The 27,889-nt window shown below is 45.0% G+C and overlaps 1 protein-coding gene across 3 annotated transcripts in view; it reads left to right on the top strand.

The window, feature by feature from the left end:
- Positions 1 to 2,413: 2,413 nt before the first annotated feature.
- PLB1 (phospholipase B1) overlaps positions 2,414 to 27,889 on the top strand; it is a 133,439-nt gene continuing 107,963 nt past the window's right edge. For all 3 annotated transcript variants that reach the window (XM_029231877.1, XM_029231876.1, XM_029231879.1), the window contains exons 1-3: positions 2,414 to 2,452; positions 4,579 to 5,116; positions 11,306 to 11,493. In XM_029231877.1, coding sequence (XP_029087710.1) covers positions 11,436 to 11,493 — 58 coding nt within the window. In that variant the 5' untranslated portion in view covers positions 2,414 to 2,452; positions 4,579 to 5,116; positions 11,306 to 11,435. The remainder of the gene's footprint in view (positions 2,453 to 4,578; positions 5,117 to 11,305; positions 11,494 to 27,889) is intronic.

Here is a 27,889-nt window from a genome sequence, read left to right as displayed (position 1 = left end):
AAAAAAAAAAAAAAAAAAAAGATACGTGCACTCCAGGGGCTTCCCTGGTGGCGCAGTGGTTAAGAATCCGCCTGCCAGTGCAGGGGACACAGGTTCGAGCCTTGGTCCAGGAAGATCCCACATGCCGCGGAGCAACTAAGCCCGTGCGCCACAACTACTGAGCCTGCGCTCTAGAGCCACGAGCCACAACTGCTGAGCCCACGTGCAACTACTGAAGCCCACGTGCCTAGAGCCCATGCTCCGCAACAAGAGAAGCCACCGCAATGAGAAGCCTGCGCACCACAACAAAGAGTAGCCCCCACTCACTGCAACTAGAGAAAGCCCATGTGCAGCAACGAAGACCCAACACAGCCAAAAATAAACAAATAAATAAATAAATTTATTTTTTAAAAAAGATACATGCACTCCAATGTTCATAGCAGCATTATTTACAATTGCCAAGGTATGGAAGTGACTTAAGTGTTCACCAACAGATGAATGAATAAAGATGTGGTATGTATGTAATGGAATACTACTAAACCATTAAAAAGAATGAAATTTTGGGCTTCCCTGGTGGCTCAGTGGTTGAGAGTCCGCCTGCCGATGCGGGGGACATGGGTTCGTGCCCCGGTCCGGGAAGATCCCACATGCCACGGAGCAGCTAGGCCCGTGAGCCATGGCCGCTGAGCCTGCGCGTCCGGAGCCTGTGCTTCGCAATGGGAGAGGCCACAAAGAGTGAGAGGCCTGCATACTGCAAAAAAAAAAAAAAAAAAAAAAGAATGAAATTTTGCCATTTGTAGCAACATGAATGGACTTGGAGGGCATTATGCTAAATGAAATAAGTCAGACAGAGAAAGACAATTACTGTATGATGTCACTTATATGTGGAATCTAAAAAATACAATAAACTAGTGAATATAACAAAAAAGAAGCAGACTCACAGATATAGAGAACAAACTACTGGTTACCAGTGGGGAGAGGGAGGGAGGGAGGGTCAATATAGGGGTAGGGGAATAAGAAGTACAAAACTATGAGGTATAAAATAAGCTATAAGGATGAAGTGTACAACATGGGGAAGATAGCCAATATCTTATAATAACTATAAATGGAATATCATCTTTAAAAACTGTGAATCACTATATTGTATACCTGTAACTTATATAATATTGTGCAGTGACTATACTTCAATTAAAGAAAAAAATTAAGTGTTCCCCAAAGTGTCCATTGAAGGCCCAAGTCATCCTTGGTGAAGTTCTGCTAGAGGGGACACAGGTTGGATTGAGAAGACTCCTGGCTACTGTCAGCTGAAAGTTACAGTCAACTGAAGTTGCTTTTACAATCTTCTGTCTCGGGCCCCTGACCTAATGGTCAGCTGCCTCTGAACACAGACCCAACTACCAGAGTCCCTGGCAGGTAGAATATATCAGAGAGAGAGAATGCTCTCTTCGAATCAAAATCAAGGTCTCAGGACAAACAGCCAGGATGGGAGGACATTTTTTCTGGCTTTATTGGTGACTTACAGCAAAGTTTGCTCTCAGAGGGTGCTGATCTGCAGAGAACTGCCACCTCCCTGTTCTGTGAGGCTGGTTCAGCCAGCTTACAGGAATGAGGCCTGTGTTCCACTCTGTGGTCCTCCCCCTCTCGACAAAATAACACTGAAGGACACAGGACAGAACAAAGGGACGGGTGGAAGCAAATCACTAAGGACGCAGCTCTAAAGGGGAACCCTAGCCAAATATAAACACCCAGTATTCGACAAGTGAGTAAAACAGCCAAGGAACCTAAAGGAGAGCGGAGTTGAGGTCCCGCGTAAACGGACTTGTTGATATGGACGACGGTCCACGGGCAGTGAGGCTCGAGGGCACCACACCTGGACAAGAGCCACGGTCCACAGTGACAGGCAGGTCAGGCTGGAGCTGAGTCATGGCACCAAGATTGCAGTCAGAAAAATCAAACAAAACCCAAGAGAAAATTAGTCAAAGCCGTTTCTTTATAAACTGGCAGCCACAGGGAACCGTCTGCAGTCACTTTCGTTTCCACAGGGGTTCAAAGGTGTCTGAAAGGAGAATAAGTTTCATAGGGGAAGAAAGAAGAAATGCTGGCAGTCTGATTGGCAGGCATTTTCTTCGGGGGGATTTTGGAAACAGGGGAGACTCTGATAGACCTTCAAATCTATTTGCCAGTCCTTGATTGGTTCACTATCCATCAGTTATAAGACTGGGAAATTTTCAGATTTTCCTGGGGTTTTTTTAGGAGGATTATTTTGAGAGATTTCTCAAGCATAGGAGGACGCCTGGGCCAGACAGAGACCAAGCAGGGCTCCCTTCCTTTGTGTGGTGATGTATTGTTCTTGGTCCCAAGAGTGCAATTCTTGGGACACAGTTTCCTCCTGTGTGCAAAGCTGCAATGGGACTTTGCAGAGACTGTGCAGGCGGTTCCAATAGGCCCATGTTCGGATGGCTGACAAAATTAAGTAAGTGATGTAACACAGCTACAGAGAGGGCAGGAGCAGTTAATCTGCCATGAGGTAGCACTGGCTTCTGTTCACCAGGGGCTCCGGAGGATGACTGGAGCCAGGCTGGGTATTTTCATCAATGTAGCAGTTGTTGAGCATCTGTTGACATCAAGCCCTGTGCTAAGTACTAAGGACACAGCAGAGAACCATTTGGCCCTTGCCCTACTGGAGTTTGCAATCAGAAAGACAGGATAGACCTTGAACAAGCAATTCCAAGTGTGTTGAATATTGGAGGAGAAGCAAGGCCAGGGAACCATGAGACAGGGCCTGACACTCGCTGGGCCAGATAAAGCATTTTAGGAAGAAATATTTATGCTGAGCCTGGAAGGAGAGTTAGTGAGGCCAAGGGGTGGGAAGGGGATTGGTGTGGCCTGAGAGTTCCAGGCAGAGGGAACAGCATGTGTTAAGGCTCTGAGGTGGCAAAAAGGATGACACGTTCAAGGAAGTGAAAGGAGCCCAGCAAGCCTGGGGTCCGAGCAAAAGGGTAGAGGAGGGCTTAAGGCTAGAGGGAGGAGGGGGACATGCAGGGCCTTAGAAAGCACGCCAAGATGGTTAGACTTCGTCAAAAGGGCAGTGGGAAGCTGTCAAAGGCTTTTATACGAGGGTGTGACATCAGATTTGCACTTTGAAAAGATCCTTCAGGCTGTTGTGTGAAAAAACAAACAAACAAACAAGATTGGAACAAGCAAGAGGGGACATGGAGCAGATATTACAGCCATTCAGGGGAGCAGAGATGGTGACATGGGCCCGGGGTGGGACGGTGAAGACAGAGAACGATGAGTGAGCTCATGAGGTGATTGAGGGTCTAGAATTGATGAGACTCAGCAATGAATGATCTGTTGGGGCTGAGGAGATGAAGCTTTCAAGAATCATTCTTGGGTCTGTCTACAACCACTGCTGCCACTTCCTGTAGGAGTGCAAATGAGTGCAGGAAGAGCATACGTCCCGTTCTTAACTCCTTGAGTTTGAAGTCCTATGAAGTATCAAAGTAGAGATGCTGAGTCAATGAATCAATAAGTTTATGGGGTTTGAAGGTTGAAAGAGAGGGCTGGCTGGAAATGGAAAGGTAGGAGTCAGTGATGCACAGATTTTAAATGAAGCCGTGGGTGTGTGTGTGTGTGGTTGGGGGGTGAGATCACCTTGGGAGACAGAGAGAGAAAGAGGAAGGTGCAGGCCAGAGTGTTGAGGAGCTCCAGAAGCAGAGGGGGAGCTGGCAAAGGAGGCTGAAAAGGAAGAACTGGAGAGAAGAAAGCAGGAAACTACAGACATGCAGGCCCAGGACAGCACTTTCTGAGAAGAAGGGTAGCAGTCAGCCGTTAAACGCTGCTGAGATGTCAGGTAGGACGAGGTCTGAGGGCCTCACCATCCAGTGGATTGAACAAATTGTTGATCTTAGAATACGTCTGCTAGAGTGACGGGAGCAGAAGCCATGGTGGAGGGCAGGGGAGATGAACGAGGGGAAAGGGTTTTAAAAGGTCACCCCCTCGGGGATGGGCGAGGGGTTGTGGTGGCCAGCCTGCAGGGGCTGGTCCAGGAATCCAGGCGAGAGATGCTACAGGTCAAGAGCCTGGAGCCTCGGTCTGCTTAAGAAAACCTGAATCTCAACGTCTGCAGAGAGGAACAATTGGAAACTTGGCTCCAGGTGGCTCCCAGAGCAAAGATGAAAGGGAGTGGGGCGTAGGACGAGGCATCCGGGGTTTCCATGGAGACCACCCTGAGCTTCCGGCCGCTCTCTGGAGAGCCTGGGATTAAGACATACAGCCCTGGGTGTTCCTGGTCACACGTGTTTGGCCCCTAAGAGGCCTACAAGGGTGAATCAAGGAACAAACGGAAATGAACAAAAGTAAGGAAGTATTGTGTCTTGGGTTGAGGACTGGCCTTTGGGGCAGAAAAAACAGTATTAAAAATCTGGTCTCACCACCTGCTCTCCGTGTGATCTTGGGCAAGCTTCTAAACATTTCTGTGGTTTCTTAGAGACTGTCTTCAGAGATGTTACAGTATGAAAATGTACGGGGATTAGAATGGAGAAAATTAGGGATTTGAAAATTCTTTTTCCTCAGGTTTTCTCTTCTGGGTTCTAACAGGTTATAACCCTGCAGTTATAAAGAAGGTCCTTCCAGAATCAGGGAGAGAAGAAAGGAGTACAGGCTGGCCTGCCTCAGCCAGCAGTGCCCCGAAGAGAGGCACACAGGCGCTCCCTGGGAAACAGAGCCTGAGGTGACAAAGCTCCGCAGGGCTGTGCCTAATCCAGGCCTGGCTACGCTGATGACTGGAGCCCAGCTCAGATCTGCCTGCCCAGCCCCGCCTGGCCCAGCAGGCCAATCTGCATCGGCGCCCTGGGACAGAAGGCCGGCCCCCTCCCACTCCCAGCCCACTTGCATGGCCCTCTCCCCAGGTGATGCCCATCACAGGTAAACAGGGAGCCGGCCAAGCAAGCACACTTGTGTATCGTCATCATTACTAAGGCTATTAACACCACGTGCAGCGTGTGTGAGGGTGGACGACGGCCCAGCTCCACAGCAAACTGGTGAGGCCAGGCCACAGCCGTCTCCTGCCCCACAGCCCAAGGCCCAGAGGCCCCAGTCTGGATCAGCAGTGCGGATGGAGAGACGTCGACAGCCGGTAAGCTGCCCCGATTTGGTGGTAGAGAGGCGCTCTTCCGTCTCTGGATCCGTGGTCCGGGAGAAGCCCTCCTAGCAAGTGGTCCACTCTGAACACAGGCCAGGGAAGCATGTGGGGTCAGGCCACGAGGGGCTGCAGGAACCAGGATACTCCCGGCATGGTCCTAAGCACGCGAGGTTCCCAGGAAAGGCCAGGAGACTGTGGTTATTCCCTTTGGATTTGAGGAACAGATCATAACTCTCAAAGGATGCAAAAGAAATGGAATAAGGGAAAGCTTAGCCACATGGCACAGTTCCCTCGGGAGCACCCCCCTCAGTGGGCAGAGGACTCTCACACCACTTCTCTCCCCAGGGCACTCCCCCGGCCCTGCCCTGGGGATCTCAGCTCTGGAAGATCCAGGGAAGAGCTTCTCCTGTGTTCCAGTGCCTACTGGCCATGCTGGCCGACCTGTCTCCATGGGAACCCTCTTCCCAGAATGGAGATGCGGGCCCTGGTTTTTATGTTGGTATCTGCTAGTGCAGGGTCTGTGTCGAGTGTCTCTGACTTGAACCTGACCACTCCTGGGCTGTGGTAGAGAGGGCAAGCACTCCGGGTTCTACCCCGAGTAGCTGAGCAATTGGGCAAGTTACTAATCCTCTCTGAGTTTTCATTTCTTATCAGTAAAACTGGCCTAAAAATTCCACTGCTGCAGGTGGTCGGGGTGATTCAGCCCTACATGATGAATGGGGAAAGAGCCCTGGACTTGAATCAGGGAATCCAAGACCTATAACTCAGGCCCTTAGTCACAGACTGGCCCTCCGGCTTTCTCTGCCTCGGTCTCCCCCTCTGTACAATGGGGGTAGAGGGCACTGACTAGATGGCCGCTAAGGTTCAGGTGCTCTCTGACCAGTTCTGACCTAATCCCTGCTGCTTTCCTGCCTCTGGGTGGGATCCTCCCAAGGAGGGGAAAGGAGGTCACAGCCGGGCGTCCACCAACTGGGATGGAGCAGAGCATCCCTGTTTGGTTCTCTGGTCCTCCTGAGATGGCCTCCACAGGTTAGTGGGTACCTGGAGCCCGGGCCGTGAGGTGGTCAGGCTGGGTGGCCCGCTCAGACTCAGCGCCCAGGAGGGAATGGTCATACTGCCAGACTCTCCTGCCCAGCTGGGTGCATGAGCCAGAGGCTGCCCTCCAACAACGCACAATCAGACTCCCCGGGTTTCCCTCCGGAAGGGTGTTTAAGACCATTTCATCAGGCTCATCTCTCAGTCACGCCTGGGAGAAACTCACAGCTGTGGAGGTAGAAGACTTGGGTCAGAACCTCCTCTTTACAACTTACTGGTTTGGTGACCTTAGTCAAGGCTTTTAAGCCTCATGAATGTAGCTGATATTAAATGAGATAATTCATTTATGAGTTTGATTAGAACATGCCTGGCACCCAGTAGGTGCTTAGCAAATGCTGTTCAAGTCTTCACCTGGGTGTAGGTGCACTAAGGTGTACAGATGGGGAAACGCATTGACGACACCCCCCAAGCCCTGCTCGGGGCGGGGGAGGGTGGGAAGGGGCTCGGGGGCTGTCTGGCTGATCATCTCAGCCTGCAGATCGCCCCATCTGCTCAGACTCTGTGTTGTGCAAATACCACCATCTTCCGTGTGCTGGGAGGCATAAAGGTTGGGAAGCACTGGGGGGTCTGGGGGGCTCAGAGTCTGGAGATGGTGGATGAGAGAGGGGAGAGAGGGACCAACAAGCAGAACAGCGTGTGATTTGGAGGATGTCAGGGCTCATGCCGTGGGGGCCACATGCTCCCCACCTGTAAATGGTGGCCAGTTGGTGACGGTGCCCTTCTCTGCACAAAGGTTTGTGCGGGAGAGAGGTACCCTATATGCTTGAAGTAGGCAGGTCGTCTCACCCCTTCCGCAACTGCTGTTGTCCAGTTCTTCACACTGCATGTGAGAACATGGAATTCATGCCATCAGTCTCACAGGCCGGGAAACCAAGATGCACGGAAGAGGAAAAGCCTGCAGGTGGTAACGGGCACCATGGCTGTTCTGGAACTGTAGCCCACACATCCTGGTGCTCAATGACTGGGCCTCTCCAGGTGCCAGAATCTGGCCCTTTCCCCATCTACTCCCTGACCTTGGAGGGAAGCTCCAGCATTTTACCCAGGGTTCCTGTGGGTTTCCTCTCTGGAGAGGCTGCCAGGTCGGTCTGACTTTGTCAGCATCCATGGCCCGTTCTGGCATCAAGCCACGTCCCAGGGACCTTTGGCTTGTCCAGAACAGCAGAGATGAAGCCCTCTTCATCCCTCAGTGCTGGGCAGGCCTGGCTCAACTGGAATCCATCATTAAACTTGATGCCCAACCCCCAGCCTAGGCCAATTAATTCAGAAGGTCCGAGGGTAAAGCCCAGGCACAGGTATTTTTCTTGAAAGCTCTCCAGGTGATTCCAATGTGCAAGCCAGGCTTGAGAACCAAGGAGCTGGGAGAATAATCGTGTGACCTTGGGGAAGACCATGGGCTGTGACCTTCAATGTTGCTTCTCCATTATTTTTTCCCATCGTGCTTCATGGTATTAGAGCATTGTGCCTGTCTCTTTCTACTCAGTGTTCTGTCCTAAAACATGATGTGTATCCCTTTCATCTTTTCTGTTCTGTCCTGTTGAGCTGATCTTTTTATAGTAGTTTTGGTCTCTTTCCTTTTTATTCTGACTTTCATTCATTTATTTATTCATCCAACATTGAATGAATGCCTGCTATGACAGGCAATGTGCCAGCCGCGGGGGACATAGCAAAGAACAAGGAGGACAGGTCTCATGGAGTGTATGTTCTACTGGGATTTGCCCTGTCCTTTTTTGTTTTTATTACTAATGCTGTGATATTTGAAAATTGTATTTTTTCTAGACATGCATTGCTGGTCCCTTCTTCATTTTGTCTCTTACTTTTTCATTCCTTAATTAAACTCTTCTTATCATTAGTATATTGATTATAAGAAAATCCACTGCCCCAGGGAAGCTAAATCTGCTCAGTTACTTGCACTGGACAGTGTTTTGCCCGTGTGTGTGTGTGTGTGTACATCCAGGCTTGTGTTTTGTATCCACAGGAACACTGGCATCTAGGTAACATTCAGGTTTGGAGATGCCTAATCCAAGCCTCTTTTCCCTTCTGTGGCTGGGAAGGGCTTGGAGAACACAGGCTTGGTTAAACCAGTTGTCTCTGCCTTTGGAGAAGAGTTAGCCAATGAATGAAGATTTGTTGAGGGCCTCGTATGTGCAGGACACTGAGCTAGGTGCTCTGGTGGGGAGGGGTTCCAGGGGTGCCAAGACGACAGGAAGAGAAAGGCCCAACTTCTCCCTCAGGAGGCCTACCAGGATCCTGCGACTAGTTCCATGCAGGAATGAGTGACACGAGGCTGTCATGGTGAGGGCCAGTAGGTGCTTCAGAAAAGCTGAAACTGGGGCAGACAATTCTCAGGGCATGAGTGGCATCCGTGCAGATTATTCTGAAATTGACACCCCTGGTTCCACCCCTGCCACAGTTCTGGTGTGTACCCTTCCTCTTCTAGCCATGGGTCTTTTGTAAGATAGGCACCAGTGGGTACTTGTCCTAAATGACAGGCACACATTCTACCACATTGGCAGAGCTCACCCAGGAGCCAGGGATTAGGTTTTCCTTTGTTGAAAGAAGAGAACAATTTTATTTACTACTGCTCGCAACCATTAAAAAGAACCACAGGCATCACTTCTAGCTCCCAGTACGCGGGAATTTGGTGTAGCTGCATCTTTCACCAGAGGGAAAAGCAAATCTGTTTCCTTCTTCTCAAAGTCTAAGGATTTCTTTATGGATCTGATCTACTACTCTCTGAGGTAGTGGTTTTCTTTTTCTTTTTCACTGTGACCCATGTTTAGAAATACATATTGTATCACCACATGGAGCTGAAATGAAAGTTTCTCAAAACATTACTTACCCTTACTATATGCAATGCCCTTGGTTATATTATATCCCATTCATCCCATTCAATTTTTTAATGGGCTGATCATCCACCAAATTAAATTCATGGGATAATAATGGGTTGTTACCCCCAGTTTGAAGAATACTCTTCTAACGCCAGTGCCCCTTTAATCCGTACGGGCCCTGTGGCCAAGGCTTGGTCTAGCCCCGCCTTGTGGTTTCTTGGACAACAGCACACTCTCAGCTTTTTTAGTCACTAAGATGCCTTCTGACCGAGGCATGGACTGCCATCCCTAAGAGATTTCAATTCATGGGCCTGTGCCTTTCGCAAAAGGAACACCTGCTGATTGTTGCTAAAGTCTGAAGTGAAGCATCTTACCTTCTCTAGGACTTGTCCTCGTAGGACATTTTAGTAGCAAAAATCAGAGAAGCTTATAAGCTTTTGGAGTTTGCCTCTGGCTTTTGACAAGTCCTTTGTCCATTGTTTTCACAGCTGCTAATAGATCACATAGGTCATCAGTGCTAATTAAGCTAACACCTAACGAGCACACCACAGAGGATGACAAGAATGCCCAAAAAATGTTATTCCCCCACTGCCTCACAGTTGATGAGAATTCCTTGATGCACTGACAGGACTCAAAGATTTTTTTATCTAAGAGAGACTTCAGTCTGTACTATATAAAAATGCTTCACACAGGTTAAATATGTGTTTAAGTCATTTCTCAATTTTTCTAAATGGAAAAGAGGTGAGAAGTTGGTATGTGTGCCAGTCCAGCTGGGCCATAATGGTCATGCAGAGAAGCAGTAAGAGACGGAAAGGAATACACAGACTGCAGAGCTAGGCTATTTCTGCCCATTTCCCATCACGCTTCCCACCCCACCTCCAACTGGCTTAAGCATGAGTGGGGACCTATGAACACCCATTCAGTCCAAGTAGGTTCGGGGATGCTCCTCAAAGCTGTTGGTGGCCTGGAGCTGAGTGGACTCCTGACATCCTTGTAGCAGGACGGCAGCTTTGGGTCTCTCATTGAGCTTTGTGGGAAGTTTGGTGAAGATATCAAGCGTCAGATGCTCAGAAGCATCTATGTCCAAATGGCCTCTGCACACACGCCTTGGGTTTACTTCTTCTTCCTTCTCTGCCTTGTGTGCCGCCCTCTGCCAGGCTCCAGGACCAGCCAATGGTCAGCTGGTCAAGTTGTATCAGTGCCTCCACACTCTTGGTGTGACCTGAGACCTCCGTGCAGCCCTGAGGCTGAGCCTTAGGCACAGCTAAACCAGTGGTCACCCACAAGCCACATTTTTCTGAGCAGGTGAAAAAGGAAAACAACACTTAATATCTGGAAGCCAGAAACAAGGGGCCGCCCACTTAGTCTTCACTTTATACTTAAGAGAACCCAACTATGATTTTAAACATTTGAGAAAAGTGTCAGCAGATCAAGACCTGAGGTTGGGTGATAGAAACCAGCTCCAGACTCCTAGCTAGATCTCAGAAGTCAGGCTCTCAGCCTTGCTGCCATAAGGGTCACCAAAATGCGAGGATGATTTAAATATATTTGTTCTATTAACTAAAGGCCATTGTTCCTTGATACTTGTGGGAAAAAAATTCAACTTTACCCCCTCAAGGCTTGTCACCCAGGCTTTAAACTCCAGCGCCATCTGCCCAGTTTGGACCCAGCCCAGCATTCTGACTTCGTTTGCCCAAAGGAAACTTCTAGTTCTATCAGATGAGTTCCATGGCTCACCTGTCTGGCTAACATCTGTCAATTCAACATGCAGACAATAAATGTGTGGCACACACTTCAGCCCAACACTCCCAGCCACCCCGGCTCTAGGCGCAGGGCTCGGAAAAAACCTCTCTGTGCCGTGGAGACTAGGGAACCCAGAGGCACTCCTGAGACACTGTGGGAACACATTGCCCACTAGAGATCTCACATTCGGAGATGGCTGGTTTACAGTTGTTACAGAGTACTTTCACTTCTTTCATGGCTTTTAGTTCCATAGCTTACAGCGGAAAAGCTGAGGCTAACCTAAGGGATGCCCCCCAAGCTCTGATGGCTGTGGCCGACCTGGGATTCCAGCCCAGTGCCAGCAATTTCCAGTCCCCCGACGCTAGCAATTTCTGGGCACTCACCATCCTGGAAGGCCATGCAAAGGGGGCTGTGTGGTCCTGGTCTTCTGGTGCCTTTGTCTAGAACATGCCACCCATCTTTGACCCATCTACCTTGAGAAGTCGTCTACCTAAATGTTAATATTTGTCATTTACAGCTGGTCACTGCCCTTTCAAAGGTGAAGACAGTAAAATTTACGACAGGCGTCCTATCAGACAACAGAGGAGCATAAAAGGAGAAGGAAGAGTGATAGCCCATGGGTCCGCGGACGTCTGGAGGGTTCTAGCATGGGGCTGCGGCCACGCACTTTCCTCCTGGGGCTGCTGCTGCTGCTGCTGGGGCGAGGTAAGTCTGCCTTTTGCTCAGGGGGCAACCAATGGGTCAGCCCTGCTGGTGTCCCATGTTGCTTCGGCACAGAGCTTGGGAGAGGAATTTTCAGTGAGCACGAAACGCACAGGTGAGAATAAGCAGGCTGCAGTGCTGAGCTTAAGTGCCCACAGCTGTGGGGGATGGGCAGGTCTTAGGACAGGTGAGAAGTGTGGGCGGGCAACAGCCCCGTGGTGGGGAAGCAAAAAGCCATAGGTGTAGGAGTCGTGAAGACCCTGATTCTAGCGCTCTGTGATGCGTGGCCTTGGGCAAGTCCTACCTCCCTGGACCTTGATTCTTAACATGGAAAAGTACCACTATGACCACTAATGGTAAGCACATTTTGATCATTACATGGGCTTTGTTCGTTTTTGCTGAAAGGGCAGAGGAAGGCAGATTTGAGGGTGATGAATTCTACAGGATTGCACCGCGTTCTTTAGTACTACTGACTCTGACTGAAACGAGTGGGCTCCAAGCCAGGGCTTTGGATTTCTTCTGAGCTAATGGTTAAAAGACGGTGCCTCTGTCCCTCTTCTCCCAGCCCCTGGCTCTACCTTCCTTCCTTTGTTCAGAAAGGTGGGATCTTTTAAACCGAAGAGGGCCTTAAAGATGATTTGTTTTTGTTTTTGTTTTTTGCGGTACGCGGGCCTCTCACCGTTGCGGCCTCTCCCATTGCGGATCACAGGCTCCGGACGCGCGGGCCCAGCCGCTCCGCGGCATGTGGGATCCTCCCGGACCGGGGCACGAACCCGCGTCCCCTGCATCGGCAGGCGGACTCTCAACCACTGCGCCACCAGGGAAGTCCCTTAAAGATGATTTTTTAACTGTCTCCAAATGAGAGGCCTGGGCCCAGAGCCAGAAAGCTCTTGCCCTGGAGCCCGCAGAGGGAGAGGAGGAGGCAGGGACAGAGGCCGGGGCCTGGCTGGGGTCCAAGCGCTGCTTCGGCTACTTACCTGGGACATGTCGGTCGCCCTCTCTGAGTCACTGGGTGGGATGCGAGGCCAGAGAGAATGATAGTGCCTGCTCTGCTTCCTACACTGGGTGACTGCATTTTCCTGATTACTCCTGAGGCTTAGGTATCTTTATGTTTATGGACCATTTGAATTCTTCTTTCATGCAGTGACTGTTCTAGTGTGTTTCCCGTTTTCTTCAACAGGTTGTCCTTTTTCCCACTGATTTCTTTTCAGTTTTTCATATGGGCTGTGCCCTTGCTATTTGTTGGTATAACCAGCAAGTATCTTCTGAAGCCTGTCTTTCATTCTCTTTATGGAGACTTTAAGTGAACAAACTTCCTAATCTGGGGGGGGAAGTAAAGGGAGACCAGCCAAATGAGAACAAACGGAGGCATGTATTCCAAGGTTGCTATGGTAAAAGCTGCTATCATTTGCGTTTGGCAGAGACTCCGAGGCAGGCAGGGGAGTGGGAAAGCTTGACGACGGAAGAGGGGAAGGCTTCAGGGCTGCTCTGACTGGCGGCTGTTGCCAGGGGGAAGCTAGCTGCAGGTGGCTAACTAGAAACCAGGCATTTTAAATGATTCGTTTGGGAAACATACGTGGCTTTCTCTGGTTGGTCCTGAGTTGGAAGCAGGGACAAAAGTTGGGGAGCTGCAGACATGGGCCAAGTCCTGACTGTTCTAGGCTGATTCCTTGCCTGTCTACTGCAGATGTGTGGGTCACAGTTGTATTGTCATCTATGGTCTGGCCATTGTCTGTCTGTATACTGTCTGTCCGTTTCTAAAGTTTTTTTAATCTTTTCTCGTTTGTGCTCTTTGTGTCTTCTTTAAGAACTTCTCTCTGCCCTCAGGGTCATGAAGATATTATCCTATATTTCCTTCTAAAAACTTTATAAATTGCTTTTCTCACTGGGTCTTTTTAAAGACATCTGGGATTGATTTTGGTGACTACTGTAAGAGGAGAACCTAGTTTTATATGTTTTTTCATGAAGATACCTGGTTGTCTCAGCACCATTTATTGAAAAGTCAGTTCCTTCCTCACCATTCTGAAGAGCCTCCTCTGTTCATATATAAAGGACTCATATGTGCATGCATCTGTTTTAAAACTCTGTTTTGATTTATTTGTCCCATTGTCTATCCCTGTGCCAGTAGCACATTATCTTAATTCTATAGTTTTGTACTAAGCTTTATTATTTGTGAGAAACAAGTCTTTCTTTTCTTCTTCTTCTTTTTTTTTTTTTTTTTTTTTGTGGTACGCGGGCCTCTCACCGCTGTGGCCTCTCCTGCTGCGGAGCACAGGCTCCGGACGTGCAGGCTCAGTGGCCATGGCTCACGGGCCCAGCCGCTCCGCGGCACGCGGGATCCTCCCAGACCGGGGCACGAACCCGCGTCCCCTGCATCGGCAGGCGGACTCTCAACCACTGCGCCACCAGGGAAGACCTTTTCTTCTTCTTTAGAAGTGACTTGGCTTTGAACTTTCACATAAATTTTACTATTTGTCAATTTCTATCCCCCAAAAACAAACCTGTTGGGCTTTTGATAGAAATTGCTTTTAAATCTGTGAATCAAGTAGGGGAAAACAGACATCTTTACAATATTGAGTCTTCCAAATCATGAGCTTATAATTAGACCTTTAATGCCTCTCAATGCTTTATAGTTTTCTCTGAGGTCTTGCATATGTTTTGTTAAATTTATTCTTAGGTATCTAATACTTTTGGTGTATGATAAATGGAATGTTAAATTGTCATTTTGAAAATGTTATTGGTATAAAAAATAAATTTTTAATTTTGTACCCAATTAAACTCTTATAAATTTTAGTAAGTTATCTGTATTTTCTTTTGAATTTTCTGTATATACAGTCCTGCCAGTGATGACAGTCTGGTCGCTCTCTTTTCAGCCTGTGTGCCTTTTCTTTCTTTTGCCTTACTGTGCTGGCTGGTGCCTTCACTACAACTGTTCATAGCAGTGACGGTTGGACGCACTCTTGTCTTATTCCCAAGTTCAAAAGGAAAGTGTTTAATGTTTCGTCAGTAAGTGTGGTGTTTGCTACAGGCTTTTCTGTAGATGCTCTTTATGAGACTAAGAAAGTTCTATTTTATTCCTAATTTGCTAAGCGGTTTTAAAAAAAATCATAAGTGGGTGCTGAATAAATTTTTCTGCACTTATTTAGATGATTGTATGATTTAATCTGCTAATATGGTGAATTGTTAATTGACTTTTTATTATTTTGTTCATATTTTTCAGTCATTGCTTGTTAAATTCACCAAAGACTGCACATTGCGTTTACTTGTGCTGCCTCTTTAAACCCTTTTAATCTAGAGTAGTTCTTTAGCCTTTTTTTTCCCTTTCTTTCTTTTGTGTGTGTGTGTGTGTGTGTGTGTGTGTCCTTGAAAATTTGAGGCTGGCTTTTTTTGTGCCCACTGCAATTTGGATTGGTCCAAACAGTTTCTTTGTTGCTAGAATCAGATTAAACTCTTCAGGTAGAAATACAATGTAGATCATGTTGTGTCCTTGATGTGTAACATTCAGCGATACATGTGACGTTAGCAAATATTTTCATTGGTGATGTTAAATTTGATAATTTGGTTAAGGTGGTGTCTGCCAGATTTCTCCCTTGTAAAGGTACCTCCCCCCATGTGATTTATAAGTTGTCTGTAGGGAGATACTGTGATACTGAGTGACTGTTCTTATACCCAATGGTTTTTAGCATCCATTGATGATTCTTGGCTGAATTATTACCATGGTGAGTGTAAGGTGGTGATTTTAAAATGGCTATCATTCCTCCTACTATTGTTAGTTGGCATTCCTCCATAAAATAAAATTCTCTTCTCTGCCCCGCTCTTTTTAGGTTTTATCTTTCTAATATAAAATGGACATATGGATTCTTTTATTAATCAGTATATTATAACCCAGTCCTGTCATTACTCATTTTGATGCTCAAGTTATTGGCCAGTGAGAGCCACTTCAAGCTGACTCCTGATTCCCCATCAATTTTTAAGGACTTTTTAGCTTTATGGAACAAGTTATTCCAGGCTAATCTTCTATTTTCCCTATCTCACCATGCAATTAGCAACGTCTTTAAGGTGCCAATTGATAGGGGATTTTATTTAGAAACCAAGATTGAGATGCCAGGGGTGTTCATTGCTTCTGGAGTGTCATTATGTCTAAGTTCTCTCAGTGGACAGAGCCAAGAAATATTGTTTTCTTTTTAATGAGATAAATTTATACAGATATCTCTTAATTTTAGTTAGAATTAGGCTTTTATCTCCTTCCTCTATTCCTGATTTGTATTGTCCTTATCCCACAGTGTAAGCTGAGGTTACAAAAATATTGATAAATTTATTCATTTGCTGAATCCTACAATACATCCAACACAATATTGGAATTACTGCAACAATAACACCACCACAAACAAAGTTCGAAATCTCTTTGTGGTTCTTTTGTCCTTAGAATATGTCCCACGCAGGGTATATAATCAAAATACTTTGATCAAAATCACTTGTTTTAACTCTTTTTCTTTTGTTCTCTCTGTGTGGCTATGTTATGTATTTGACATATAGTTAAATTTGCCTCTGTTTCTATTCACTTATAAAGTTTCTCCCATTCCTGATTTTACTTTAGTTTTTGAATATATAAAGCATTAACATGGTTCAAAAGTCAAAACTGTGTGAAAAGATATACCCAGAGAAGTGTCATTCCCATCCCTATCCCATCCATCCCATTTCCACCTATCCCTGTCGGTAACCAATTTCATTATTGTCATATCCTTTCTATGTTTCTTTTTGCAAATATATATTCTATATTTTCTTCCTTCTTGCACAAAGGTAATCTACTATAAACTTCTTTTTCATCTTGATTTTTTTCACTTAATAATATATCCTGAAATTACATTATATCTGTTCAGAAATCTTTTTTATTTTTTTTCCAGCTGTAGGATATTCCATTATGTACCATATATATTCAACCAGTCTCCCAATATGCACATTAGATTGTTTCCAGTATTTTGCTACTTTAAGTAATGCTGTCATGAACAATTGTGTACATATGTCTTATTCATGTTGTTGGAGGGAGAGCTTAGGGTAAGTTCCTAGAACTGGGATTTCTGGGTCAAAGGATAAATACACATATAGTTTTGTTAGATATTACCAAATTTCCCCCAACCATAGGGATTATACCATTTTACATTCCCATTGGCAATATATATGAAAATGCCTACTTCTCCACAGCTTGACAATAGAGTGTATTGTCAGGCCTTAGAATTTTTGCAAATGTCACAGATGAGAAGTAGTATTTTAGTTTTAAATTCTCTGATTGCAAAGGAAGTTGTCTTTTTTTTTTTTTTTTTTAAAGACCATGTGGTCTCAGGTTCCAAACTGCAATGAAAAAGGGTAAGTTCCAAAAGCATCAACACTGGGCTTCCCTGGTGGCGCAGTGCTTGAGAGTCCCCCAGCCGATGCAGGGGACACGGGTTCGTGCCCCGGTCTAGGAAGATCCCACATGCCACAGAGCGGCTAGGCCTGTGAGCCATGGCCACTGAGCCTGCGCGTCCAGAGCCTGTGCTCCACAATGGGAGAGGCCACAACAGTGAGAGGCCCACGTACTGCAAAAGCATCAACACTTTTCAAGTCTCATGCTTGCATCATCTTTGATAATGTCCCATTGACCAAAGCAATTCATATGGCCAACTGCAGGTTTAAGGGGTAGAGAAATAGTCTTCTCTTGTTGGGAGGAGCAGCAATGTTATACTGCAAAGTGACATACATTCAAGGATAGGAGAGATTTGTGGCCATTTTGCAATGTACTTCACCTACCTTCATTGCCCTTGTTTTCCAGGATTTCATAACTATTTTTGCATGTTTATTTTTCTATATGAATTTTAGAAACAATTCGCCTAGCTTTAGGAAAAAAAAAGGTATTGGTATTTTTATTGGAATTGCCGTAAATTTGCAAAATAGAGAGAAATAGGCCACTGTATCTTCTAACCAAGCCAGGTCATATATTGATGTATATGAAGGCTTTTACTTTTTGCTATGTTAATTTTATACTTTCTATCTCGCTAAATTATTTCATTGTTTGAATTAGTTTTATCATTGATTCTCTAGAGTTTTCATGGTTAGTCCCACATTATCAACGAATAGAGATATTTTTCCTTTTTCTGCCTTTACTTCTTTTCTTTCCTGATTGCATTGTCTAATACTCCAATACAATGTTAAATAGCAAGGGTGATAGTGGGGATTCTCACCTTGTTCCTGATCTTAGTAGGAAACAAATTTTCCCTGTTCAGTTAGATGATGGACTTTGGGAATCATACATACATACATACACATATATGTGTGTTTTGTGTGTTCACATTAAAGAAGTATCCACAAATTTGTGTTTTCTTGAGTGTTTTTATTTTTATCAGGAATGAACGTTAAAGTTTGCTGAAGGTCTTTTTGGCATCTATGGAAATAAGTGTATTATTTTTTTCCTTTTAGATTTATTATTATGTTGAATGGTTTGCTAATGTTGAATCATCCATACATTCCTGGAATAAAATCAAGTTGGTCACAGTGTATTTTGTTTTTATATACTGCTGGATTTGGTTTGCTAACATTTGCTTAGGATTTTTTTCCCTTATATGTTCATGAATGAGATTGAACTATAACTTTCCTTTCTCTCACTACTGTTGGATTTTGATACCAATGTTAAACATTCTCATAAAATAAATTTGAGAGTGTTCCTATTTTTCTCTTTTCTAGAATAGTTTTTAATGATGGAATTTTTTTTCCTTTAATTGGTAGTAGAACTCACCAATAAGACCATTTAGGCCTGAAATATTATTTTTTGGTGGACTTTTGACTACTGACTCAATTTTTTAATGGTTATAGAATTATTCATATTTACTTCTTCTTAAGTAAGTCTTGGAAAGTTTTATGTTTCACATTTACTTACACACAATTCAGTGAGTCTGCAGTTTGGGATGACTTCAGGGATCTTGTCTCTGTTCCACGTAGTGTTGTCTGGGATTGACTTGGAGAGTCTAAAATTCCATATCAGGGGACTTGGTACTGGGGTGCCTTGGTGCCCCTCCACACAGCCTTTATCTCTACATGAAAAGCCTGGGATTCCTTACCTTGAGACTCAGGGTCCAAAAAGAGCAAAATTGGAAGCCACAAGGCCTTTTAATGCATAGACTCAAGAATAATTTCTGCTGCTTCTGTTGGTAAATGCAAGTTTCAAGGCCAGTGTAGATTCAAGGGGAAGGAAATAGACTTCACTTCTTAAGGGGGGAAGAGTGGCAAAAGTCATATTGCAAAAGTGCATACAGGATGGAAGGAAATGCCATGGCCATCTTTGGAAAAATATACAGTCTATGTTGTATATGTGTTTCCTAGTTCATTCTTTTTTGTGTTAATCTTACTCAACATTTGTAGTATATCTTGAATCTGTGGCTTAATATCTTTCATCGGTTTTGAAAATTTCCCAGCTTGTATCTCTTGAAATATTGCTTTTACTCCACTATTTCTGTCTTTTCTTTCTGCAGTGCCAATTAAATGTTTGTTTGCTTTTCTCACTTTATGTGCCATGTCTCTTAGCCTGTCTTCCAATTTTACCATCTTGTTGTCTTTCTATACTGCATTCCAAGTAATTTATTATAACACATATCCTAGTTTATTCATTCTTCTTATTGTGTCTAATTTGCTGTTAAACCTGATCATAGATTTGGAAAATTGGTTTTATTTTTCAAATTTAATTTACATTTAGTTCTTTACCAAATTTCCAATGTTATTTTTTAAAATAATTTTGTGTTCCTATAAATATCCTCAAGTTTGTCTTTTATTTATTTATTTTTAAATTTTATTTATTTTTTTGGCTGCATTGGGTCTTTGTTGCTGTGCACAGGCTTTCTCTAGTTGCGGCGAGTGGGGGCTACTCTTTCATTGTGGTGCACAGGCTTCTCATTGCGGTGGCTTCTCTTGTTGCAGAGCATGGGCTCTAGGCGAGCAGGCTTCAGTAGTTGTGGCCCATGGGCTCTAGAGTGCAGGCTCAGTAGTTGCGGTGCACGAACTTAGTTGCTCTGTGGCATGTGAGATCTTCCCAGACCAGGGCTCAAACCCATGTCCCCTACATTGGCAGGCAGATTCTTAACCACTGTGTCACCAGGGAAGCCCTAGTTTGTCTTTTATTTTTTAAAACATAGTATTTTTATAATTTTTGTCTGATAATTTCAGTCTCCAAAGTTTTTGATCTATTTCTGCTTTGTTTTTTTCTGCTAATACTTGCTCCTGGATACCGTGTTTGTTTGTGTGCTTAGTTATTTTTAGTGTGTGATGCTTTGACTCCTTGAAAAGTTATTTGTGAGATTCTTTGAGGCCTAGGATGAAGGCCTAGGATGAAGATGGCTGTCTTCAGAGACTATATGAACATCATCTTTCAGGCACTTGGGACATTACCATGAAGGATCACTTCAAACTAAATTTGTGGTATGAGGTTGCCTAGAATAGCCAAGCCCCATGCTAAGCACTGTACATATATAACATATTCCCTTTAAGTGGGATGTACTATTCTCCCCATTTTATAGATGAGAAAACTGAGACTCAGAAGTTAAATACTTGCCCAAGTTCATTCAGCTAATAAGCACAGGAGCCTGAATTTAGTCCTGAGACTGAGTCCAGAGCCAGGGCCTTTCACCATCTCCCTGCATTACAATAGAGCCCAAAGGAGGAAAGAACCAAACCAAACCAGAGCTTTTGTTTAAGCTTTAAAATGGGCTCACCAAAACCCATATTAAAACAGATTCCTGCTCTGAAAGTTTTGGTTTAGAAAACTGAAACATCATTATCTCAAAACTACAATTGGCGAAAACAAGTTGGCAAGGAAATCCCTGTGCCTAGTAAAATACCATTTTCACTAGAATTTCATTTTCCTGGCATGGGTCAGAAGTTCCCCAGGAGACTGTCCTGCTTGTGAATGAAAACTCTTGCCTTGGTAACACACCCATGCCAGGCCTGTCTCTGTGAAGCCAAAGGTGGGAACTGGGTGAACTCATTGTGTGAGGAAAGGAATGCCTCTTTCATTATGAGAACAAGTAAAGTTAGTCAGCGTTTGTTTCACAAGGGCCTGGAGTCCTTCCTGGAGGATGCCAACCCAGCCTTCTAGAAATACTCTTTCCGAATAGGAGTAGAAAGCAATCTTGGAGGACTTCTGGTGGCCCATGTCCTTCCAGTTATTGATGAGGGGTCGGGGGGACTTGCTCAAGTCACCTATCTAGTTGGTGGCAGATGGTGGAACTCTGGTGTCAGACTCTCTCCTCTACATCAGATGCCTGAATCCCCATTCCCAGCCCCCACTTCAGCTCACACACATGCCTCCAAATTCCTGCCCTGAGTAGCGGGCACAGGTATGGGATTTTCTCTGGGGGCTCAGAAGTCCTACTTTCCTGGGATGTCATCTGCACCTTGTAGATTTTGAGGACTTTATTGTCAATCATCATTTTCATCAAGTTGCATTTTTGCTACTGTCAGTTAACTGTCTGAGCACCCTTCTAAGAACCCAAGTAGGGCTGAGCCTGCCAGGGAGATAATAAACCAAATGTACGGAACCCTCTGGGGAGAGAGAACTGATCTGCATAAAAATCACTGGAGAAGAATTAAGTACCAAAATAGGTGTAAGTAGCTGTAATAAAAGCAACAGGATTCGGAGAACTGAGAGATGAATGTGGGCTGGAGAATTTTCACGTGGGAGGTGAAACTCGATTGAGCGCGCTGGAGGATGAGGGGGCTTAAGATAAAGGCAGAGGAACAGGGAGGGCATGCAAGTGGGGGAAACAACACAAAGGCAAAGTCAGGGCTCAACGTGATGGGTTTGAGGAGCAGGGAGTGGGCCTGTTGGGCTGAAGGGTAGGGCTGGTGTTGGGGGAGGTGATGAGTTAGGTAAAGTGAGGTTCTGAAATCCTTAGATAGGAACAGTAGAGATTATTACAGTGTCTTTTTGCTTAAAGAGACTTCTAAAGTGATTTAATCCAAATCTGTTATTTTTACATTTTAAAAAACTAAACCCTGTATATAAAATAGATAAACAAGTTCCTACTATATAGCACAGGGAACTATATTCAACATTCTGTGATAAACCATAATGGGAAAGAATATGAAATAGAAAATATATATGTATAACCGAATCATTTTGCTGTACACCAGAAACTAACATAATATTGTAAATCAACTATACTTCAATTTAAAAAAAAATTTTTTTAAACCCAAAAAAACTAAGCCTTACAGAGGTTAAGTGACCAGTTCAAGGTCATGCAGCAAGTCTAGAATTTGGATTTGCTGTATTGGGAAGGGGAAACTATTAAAGGTTCTTCAGCAGAGGAGTGGCCTAATGGAAGTGGTATTTTGGGCAGGATGAGTCTGCTGGTCAGACATAAAAGGCCATGCACTGAAAGAGGCAACACACTGGTGAGTCAGAGGCCCACCTGGCTCTTAGAAAGAGGCCCAGCAGGGAGTTTGCTGGGCTCTGGGAAGACCAAGTGCTTTCCTCCTGAGTCAGGCAGTCGTTTCCTCTTGTACTCTTGCATCTCAGGGAGAAGCAGTGGTCCTCGGGCAATGCTCCCTTCTTCAGACCAGAGCCTCCCAGTTGTCTCTGGGAGGAGACCTTCCCGATGGGGGAGACATGAGGCCCCCGCACAGTTTCCTGGGATCCCCCTCCTGTTGGAGCTCACTAATCCTTGCTTCTGCCCCCATCTGGCTTTGAGGGTCCCTGGTCCCTTTAAATTCTGGCCCCTTGGGGCTGAGGCAAAGCTGGAGCACAGTGATGGTGGAGGGGTCAGGGCTCTGACCTGCCACTGCCCAGGACCACTTGTTCATCTTTACCATGGGACTCTTTTCTTTGGGTTGTTCCTTCCTGGCTGTGGCCCTGCCTCAAGTGTCCCCATGAGGAGATTAAGGAAAATACAATCTAAAAGGGAAGCAGTCCTTGTCTGAGGTCATATAATGAGCCAAGGGCCAAAGGTCAGGTCAGCTTTGAATGTGCTCTCTCCTGTTAGGACTGCTCTTAGAACCATCTTCCCTCTCCTGGGGCACAAGATGTTTGAGGTTGAGTGTTGGGTGGGCATCAGAGATGGAGACGGGAGGGTGCGTTGGTCTCTGTCCAGGATGGAATTTGTAATGGGTGTCTCTTCGGGGTCATCAGCACAGGGCATGGGTATTTAAAGAACGGTGGTTTGGGACTTCCCAAATTATCTCTAATTTTTTAATAATCTCATCAGACTTAAGGTTGTGTCTACCCAAAAATTGTAACAGTGTTAATTCGAAATCATTTTTTGGCATCCTGCTGTTAAATCTATTTCGATTGACTGCTGGGTAAGGTAAGGGCAGCTGAAAATACCTTTCTTGTAGACACGGCAAAGGAACAAATTTCCATATGTTGGCAACTCAGGCTACAGAGCAACACACACAAAAAACCTTTGTATAATTGCCCTTTAAAACATTTTTATTTTATATTGGACTATAGTCAATTTATGATGTTGTTAGTTTCAGGCGTACAGCAAAGTGATTCAGTTATACATGTACATATATTTATTCTTTTTCAGATTCTTTTCCCATTTAGGTTATTACAGAATATTGAGCAGAGTTCCCTGTGCTATACAGTAGGTCCTTGTTGGTTATCTATCTTATATGTAGCCGTGTATATATGTTAATCCCAGCCTCCCCATTCCCCACCTTTCCCCTTTGGTAACCGTAAGTTTAACAGACTTTGGTCCCAAGGAAAGCAGGCCAGACTAGGTTAAGGAAAACTGAGCTCCACACACAGCCTTCGATAACTTGCTGAGTGGTCTTTGGCAAGTTTGCTAACCTCTCTGGGTCTCAGTTTGCTGAGGTATTAAATGAGATGATCTCAAAGTTCAGCCCACCACAGGCATTCTAGAATTCTAAGACAGAGGTCAGTCTAGCTACCCCAGAAAGGTTCTCTGGCCCTTGGGTCGCCCTCACTGACTGTGGCACGTGACTGCCCAAGCACCCTGATAACATCCTGTGCTCCTCAGAGCACTGTTGGTATAGGAGCAGCAGCCGTGCATGACCTGTGCGGTGCCTGCTCGCAGGTCGACAGCAGCATCCCACAGGCCCTAAGTGTGAATGGGGATAAGATGCTGCACAGGGTGACCGACAAAGCCCAGAAGACCTGCTTACAGCCCAGGACAGCACAGAAGACAAACCCTGGCTGACTTGGACCCTCCCCTTCCCAGCTTACCCAGATAGCTCACTGGTTAGTGAATGGCAGTGCTGGTGCGAGGCCTGACCCTGCCCTTGCTGGTGTGGTTTGTGTGAGCTGGTGAAAGTTACCTAACCTCTCTAGAGCCTGTCAATCCTGCCTCTACTTACCCTTTAGGGTTGCTGTGAGGACATTATACTTTTTCAAAGAGCCCCCAGATTTAATGTACACTGATGAGTGGCCCTAATTCCAAATGTGTTGGCCTTGACCGTCCTTCCCACTGCCCAGGGCATGTGCCTCCCATTCATCCAGGGAGACAAGTCCTCCCTTGCAAGTGTGTGGCCTCTCCTATTCACACAGCGCTTTCCTGTTCTCACAGGGAAGCCAGTCTCATCCCCATTTTTATAGATGGGGAAATCAAGGTCCAGAGAGATTGATGCTTGATCAGGGTTACAACATGGCCATCTTTCTTCGAGGCAGGGATGGAGGTGGAAAGTTGTGCTCTAGACACAGTATAAGTAAAAATAATAACAAAAAAATAAAGGAAATCTACTAATTAAGAGCGCATGAGTTGTTTTAGTTTTGCTTTTGAAATCACACTCCCTACCCCTGGCCAGCTGTTGGGTTGACAAGCTTTGGGTTTCCGTGAAGAGTCAGGGCTGTTAACCTCAGAAGCACACAAACATCACTCAAAGGGCTTTGAAAATCTGCTGGGTTCCAGCACACCAAGGCCCCCCACCCCCAGGCCAATCCAATCTGAATCTCAGTGTTGGGGGCTGGGCAGCAGGCAGTGGGTTGAGAACCACTGGTTCAGAGGGGCCTCCCGGAGGAGAACCGTGTGTGACTTTGCCTTGCCAAGGCTTAATGCTATGATGGCCCTTTGTCGGCTCCAGGACCCCAGTGGTCACAGCTCTGTCCAGCTTGGATGATTGATCTCAGCCAAACCTGCTCTTAAGAGTGTGCGCACACATTCTGTTTCCTGCCTAGCAGGGTGGAAAAGTACTTGTCTTTTTCCCTTATTGACCATACTGAGGTGGTAGTTTTTCAGGGAGCTCTACGCCCTTCATAGATCCATGAGCTTGAGGCTAAAACAACCTTCCAAATGGGAAAATTCCCTTGGGATTCCATGATTGGGGTCCAGTCAGGCCACAAGTGCTTTGACAGTTTCTCCCACAATACCTCAGGGTGCTATGGGAAAGGCAAGAATTTTTCTTCCATTTGCTGGTGGGAAGCAGAATGGGAAGCAGAGTGGAAAGCGCTGGAGTGAGGGCCCAGGAGTCAGTGGGGATAGGACCCAGGGGTCCTAAGTTTCCATCCGGGTCTTCAGGTCTAGACACTTAGATTCCAGGTACAGCCTCTCTGTGACGCCCCAGGGCAGTTATCAGGGATGATTTAGATCATCAGGGTAAACACGAACTCTCTAGTTATATAAGGAAATCCCAGAATATTGAGACTGGAATTATCTAAAAAATGGTCTGTGCTTAATGATCTCTCTTATACTGATTATAATAATCATAACTACCAGTTACTGAACCTTTAGCACATGTCAGATACCACGCTTCATGTTTACATGTGAATGATCCTTACAGCAACTCCACGAGGCAGGTGTTATCAACCTCACCTTATAGGTGAGGAAGCAGAGGCATGGAGAGATTGACTAGACCAAGGGTGTCCAAGCTCCTAACACCTGCCTGGTGTATGTACCACATGCCCCCCATGGTCCCCAGCCGCTGCCTGGACCAAGTGCCCTGAGCGGCCCCATTCTTTTTTTTTACATCTTTATTGGAGTATAATTGCTTTACGATGGTGTGTTAGTTTCTGCTTTATAACAAAGTGAATCAGCTATACGTATACATATATCCCCACATCTCTTCCTTCTTGTATCTCCCTCCCTCCCATCCTCCTTATCCCACCCCTCTAGGTGGTCACAGGGCACCAAGCTGATCTCCCTGTGCTATGAGGCTGCTTCCCACTAGCTCCATTCTTATTCAGGTAGCTCTAGCTATTCTACCAAGGGACAACCTGTCTCCACTGGTCCAGTCCTGGTTTGGGGGCCACATGGAACAAGGCCATCCCCCTTGGTATCTAGACCTTTCAGACACTGAAGGAAGTTCTCATGCAGCCCCCTAAGCTTCTCTTTTCTGTTCATCCCAAGTGTGCTTAAAAATGATATCTGACTCCCTGTGCTTCAATGTGTCATACCTGTTCTATGATCTTTTCTCCTCCTTTCTTGTCTTCTTTGGATTAAACATTTCTATTGTTTCAGTTCCCCCGCAGCATCCTGCCCAATATTAGCTTGCTGATTATACATTTTTGTTGTTTTGGTATTTGATTACAACATGCATCCTTGTTATATTAAAGTCTAATATAAATGAGTATCAATCACTCCCCAGATAAAGAAAAACCTTACAACAGTGTAACTCCATTTACTCCATTCACATCTGCCCACAGCAATACGTTACATACATTGTAAACTCCACACTATTATTTTTTATTTTTTGTATTGGGGTTGGCAAACATTTTTTCTATAAAGGGCCAAACAGTAAATATTTGGTTTTGTGGATCATGTATGGTCTCTACCACATATTCTTCTTTGTTTTATAACCCTTTAAAAATATAAATATCATTCCTATCTAGTGAGCCGTACAAACATAGGCTGTGGGCAGATTTAACCTATGAGCTATAGCTTGCTGGCTTCTGTTTTATACAGGCAATATTATTTTGGATTTACCTACATGTTTACTTTCTGTACTTCATTTCTTCTTACGTTACCATGCTTGCATGTGGGGTCATCTTCCTTGTAGCATTTTGAATATGTCATTCCACTGCCTCTGGCCTCCACCGTTTCCGATAAGTTGACTGTTAATTGTAATGTTGGTCTCCTATGCATGAAAAGCTGTTTTTCTTCTGCTGTTTGAGCTTTTTTTTTTTTTTAACCTTGGCTTTAAACTACACCTGAACACATCAATTATTACAGTTGATGTGTCTAGGTAAAATTGTGTTTTTCTTACCTGAAGTGGTTGTTTTGTTTGTTTGCTTTTGTTTTTATCCCTGCTTCTTTGATCTGTGACTCAATATTTTTCACCAAAGGTGGGAAATTTTCAGCCATTATCTCTTCAAATTTTTTTCTGCCTCTTTCTCTCTCTGCTTCTTCTGGGACTCATTAACTGTACGCTTTCTATGCTTGACGGTATCCACAGACCTCTGAGGCTCTAGTTGTTTTTCTTCAATCTCTTTTCCTCTGTATTTTTCAGAAATGTACTTTCTATTGATCTGTCCTTAAGTTTACAGATTCTTTTTTCTCCCATCTCAAGGCTGTTACTGAGCCCATCTAGTAAATCTTTCAGTTATTTTATTTTTCATCTCTGGAATTTTCTTTTTATAGCTTCTATTTGTTGAGTCTTTCACCTTCACATTTTTCTTTAATTCCTTGAACATAGTTTCATTAATCCTTTGAACATATATGTAATAGCTACTTTGAAGACCTTGCCTGGAAAACCCAACATTTGGGCCATGTTTTCATTGGCTTCTTTTTTTTCTGGAGTATGGGTCTCACTTTTCAATTTCATGGCACATCTAGTAACTTTTCGTTGAAAACTGGACATGTCTGATAACATTTAACAAGTTTACATTCCATTTCTGAGGGTTGTTGGTTCATTTTTTAGTAACCTGCCTGAAATTAAACTGTGGAATCTGTTTCCCTACAGTGGACAGCCACTGATGTCTTTGCTCAGTTTTTTCATTCTTTTTTTTTTTTTTAACCTGGCATCCTAGGAGTCACCCCTGAGTCTGCATGGTTTAGTGATCAGTGATTTGGACAGAGGTGGTGTCCAAAGACCTTGAATTTGGAAGGCTCTGTTTATCGGTCTGTGTGTAGGGTGGGGAGTGGACACAAAGTTGCAGACAATTTTCAAGTTTTCCTTCACTTTAATTTTACGTGGGGCTCTTTCAGGTCTTCCAGCACACAGACTCCCAGCCAGCCGGGAATATGTGAGGTGTATCTCTGCCCTTCCCTTTTCCTCCTTCTCATTCCTGGATCGCCCCATTGAATATCCCATTGGTTTATTCCTCACCCCAACTGGGAACAAAACATCAGGCTAACAAAGCTGCAGATATTATCCCTTTATTTCCACATTATTCCACCACTTTTCACTGTCTATTGTCTGTTGGGATTTTTTTCTCTCTCTTGGTTTCTGTTTCTTTGGTATTATCTCCTGGTAATTTTTTTTT

This window comes from Monodon monoceros, unplaced genomic scaffold, assembly GCF_005190385.1.
Source record: "Monodon monoceros isolate NGI ecotype Baffin Bay Population unplaced genomic scaffold, NGI_Narwhal_1 Super_Scaffold_19, whole genome shotgun sequence".
NCBI lineage: Eukaryota > Metazoa > Chordata > Mammalia > Artiodactyla > Monodontidae > Monodon > Monodon monoceros.
The sequence above is the reverse complement of the archived record's forward strand: the minus strand, read 5'-3'. Positions and strand labels throughout refer to the sequence as shown.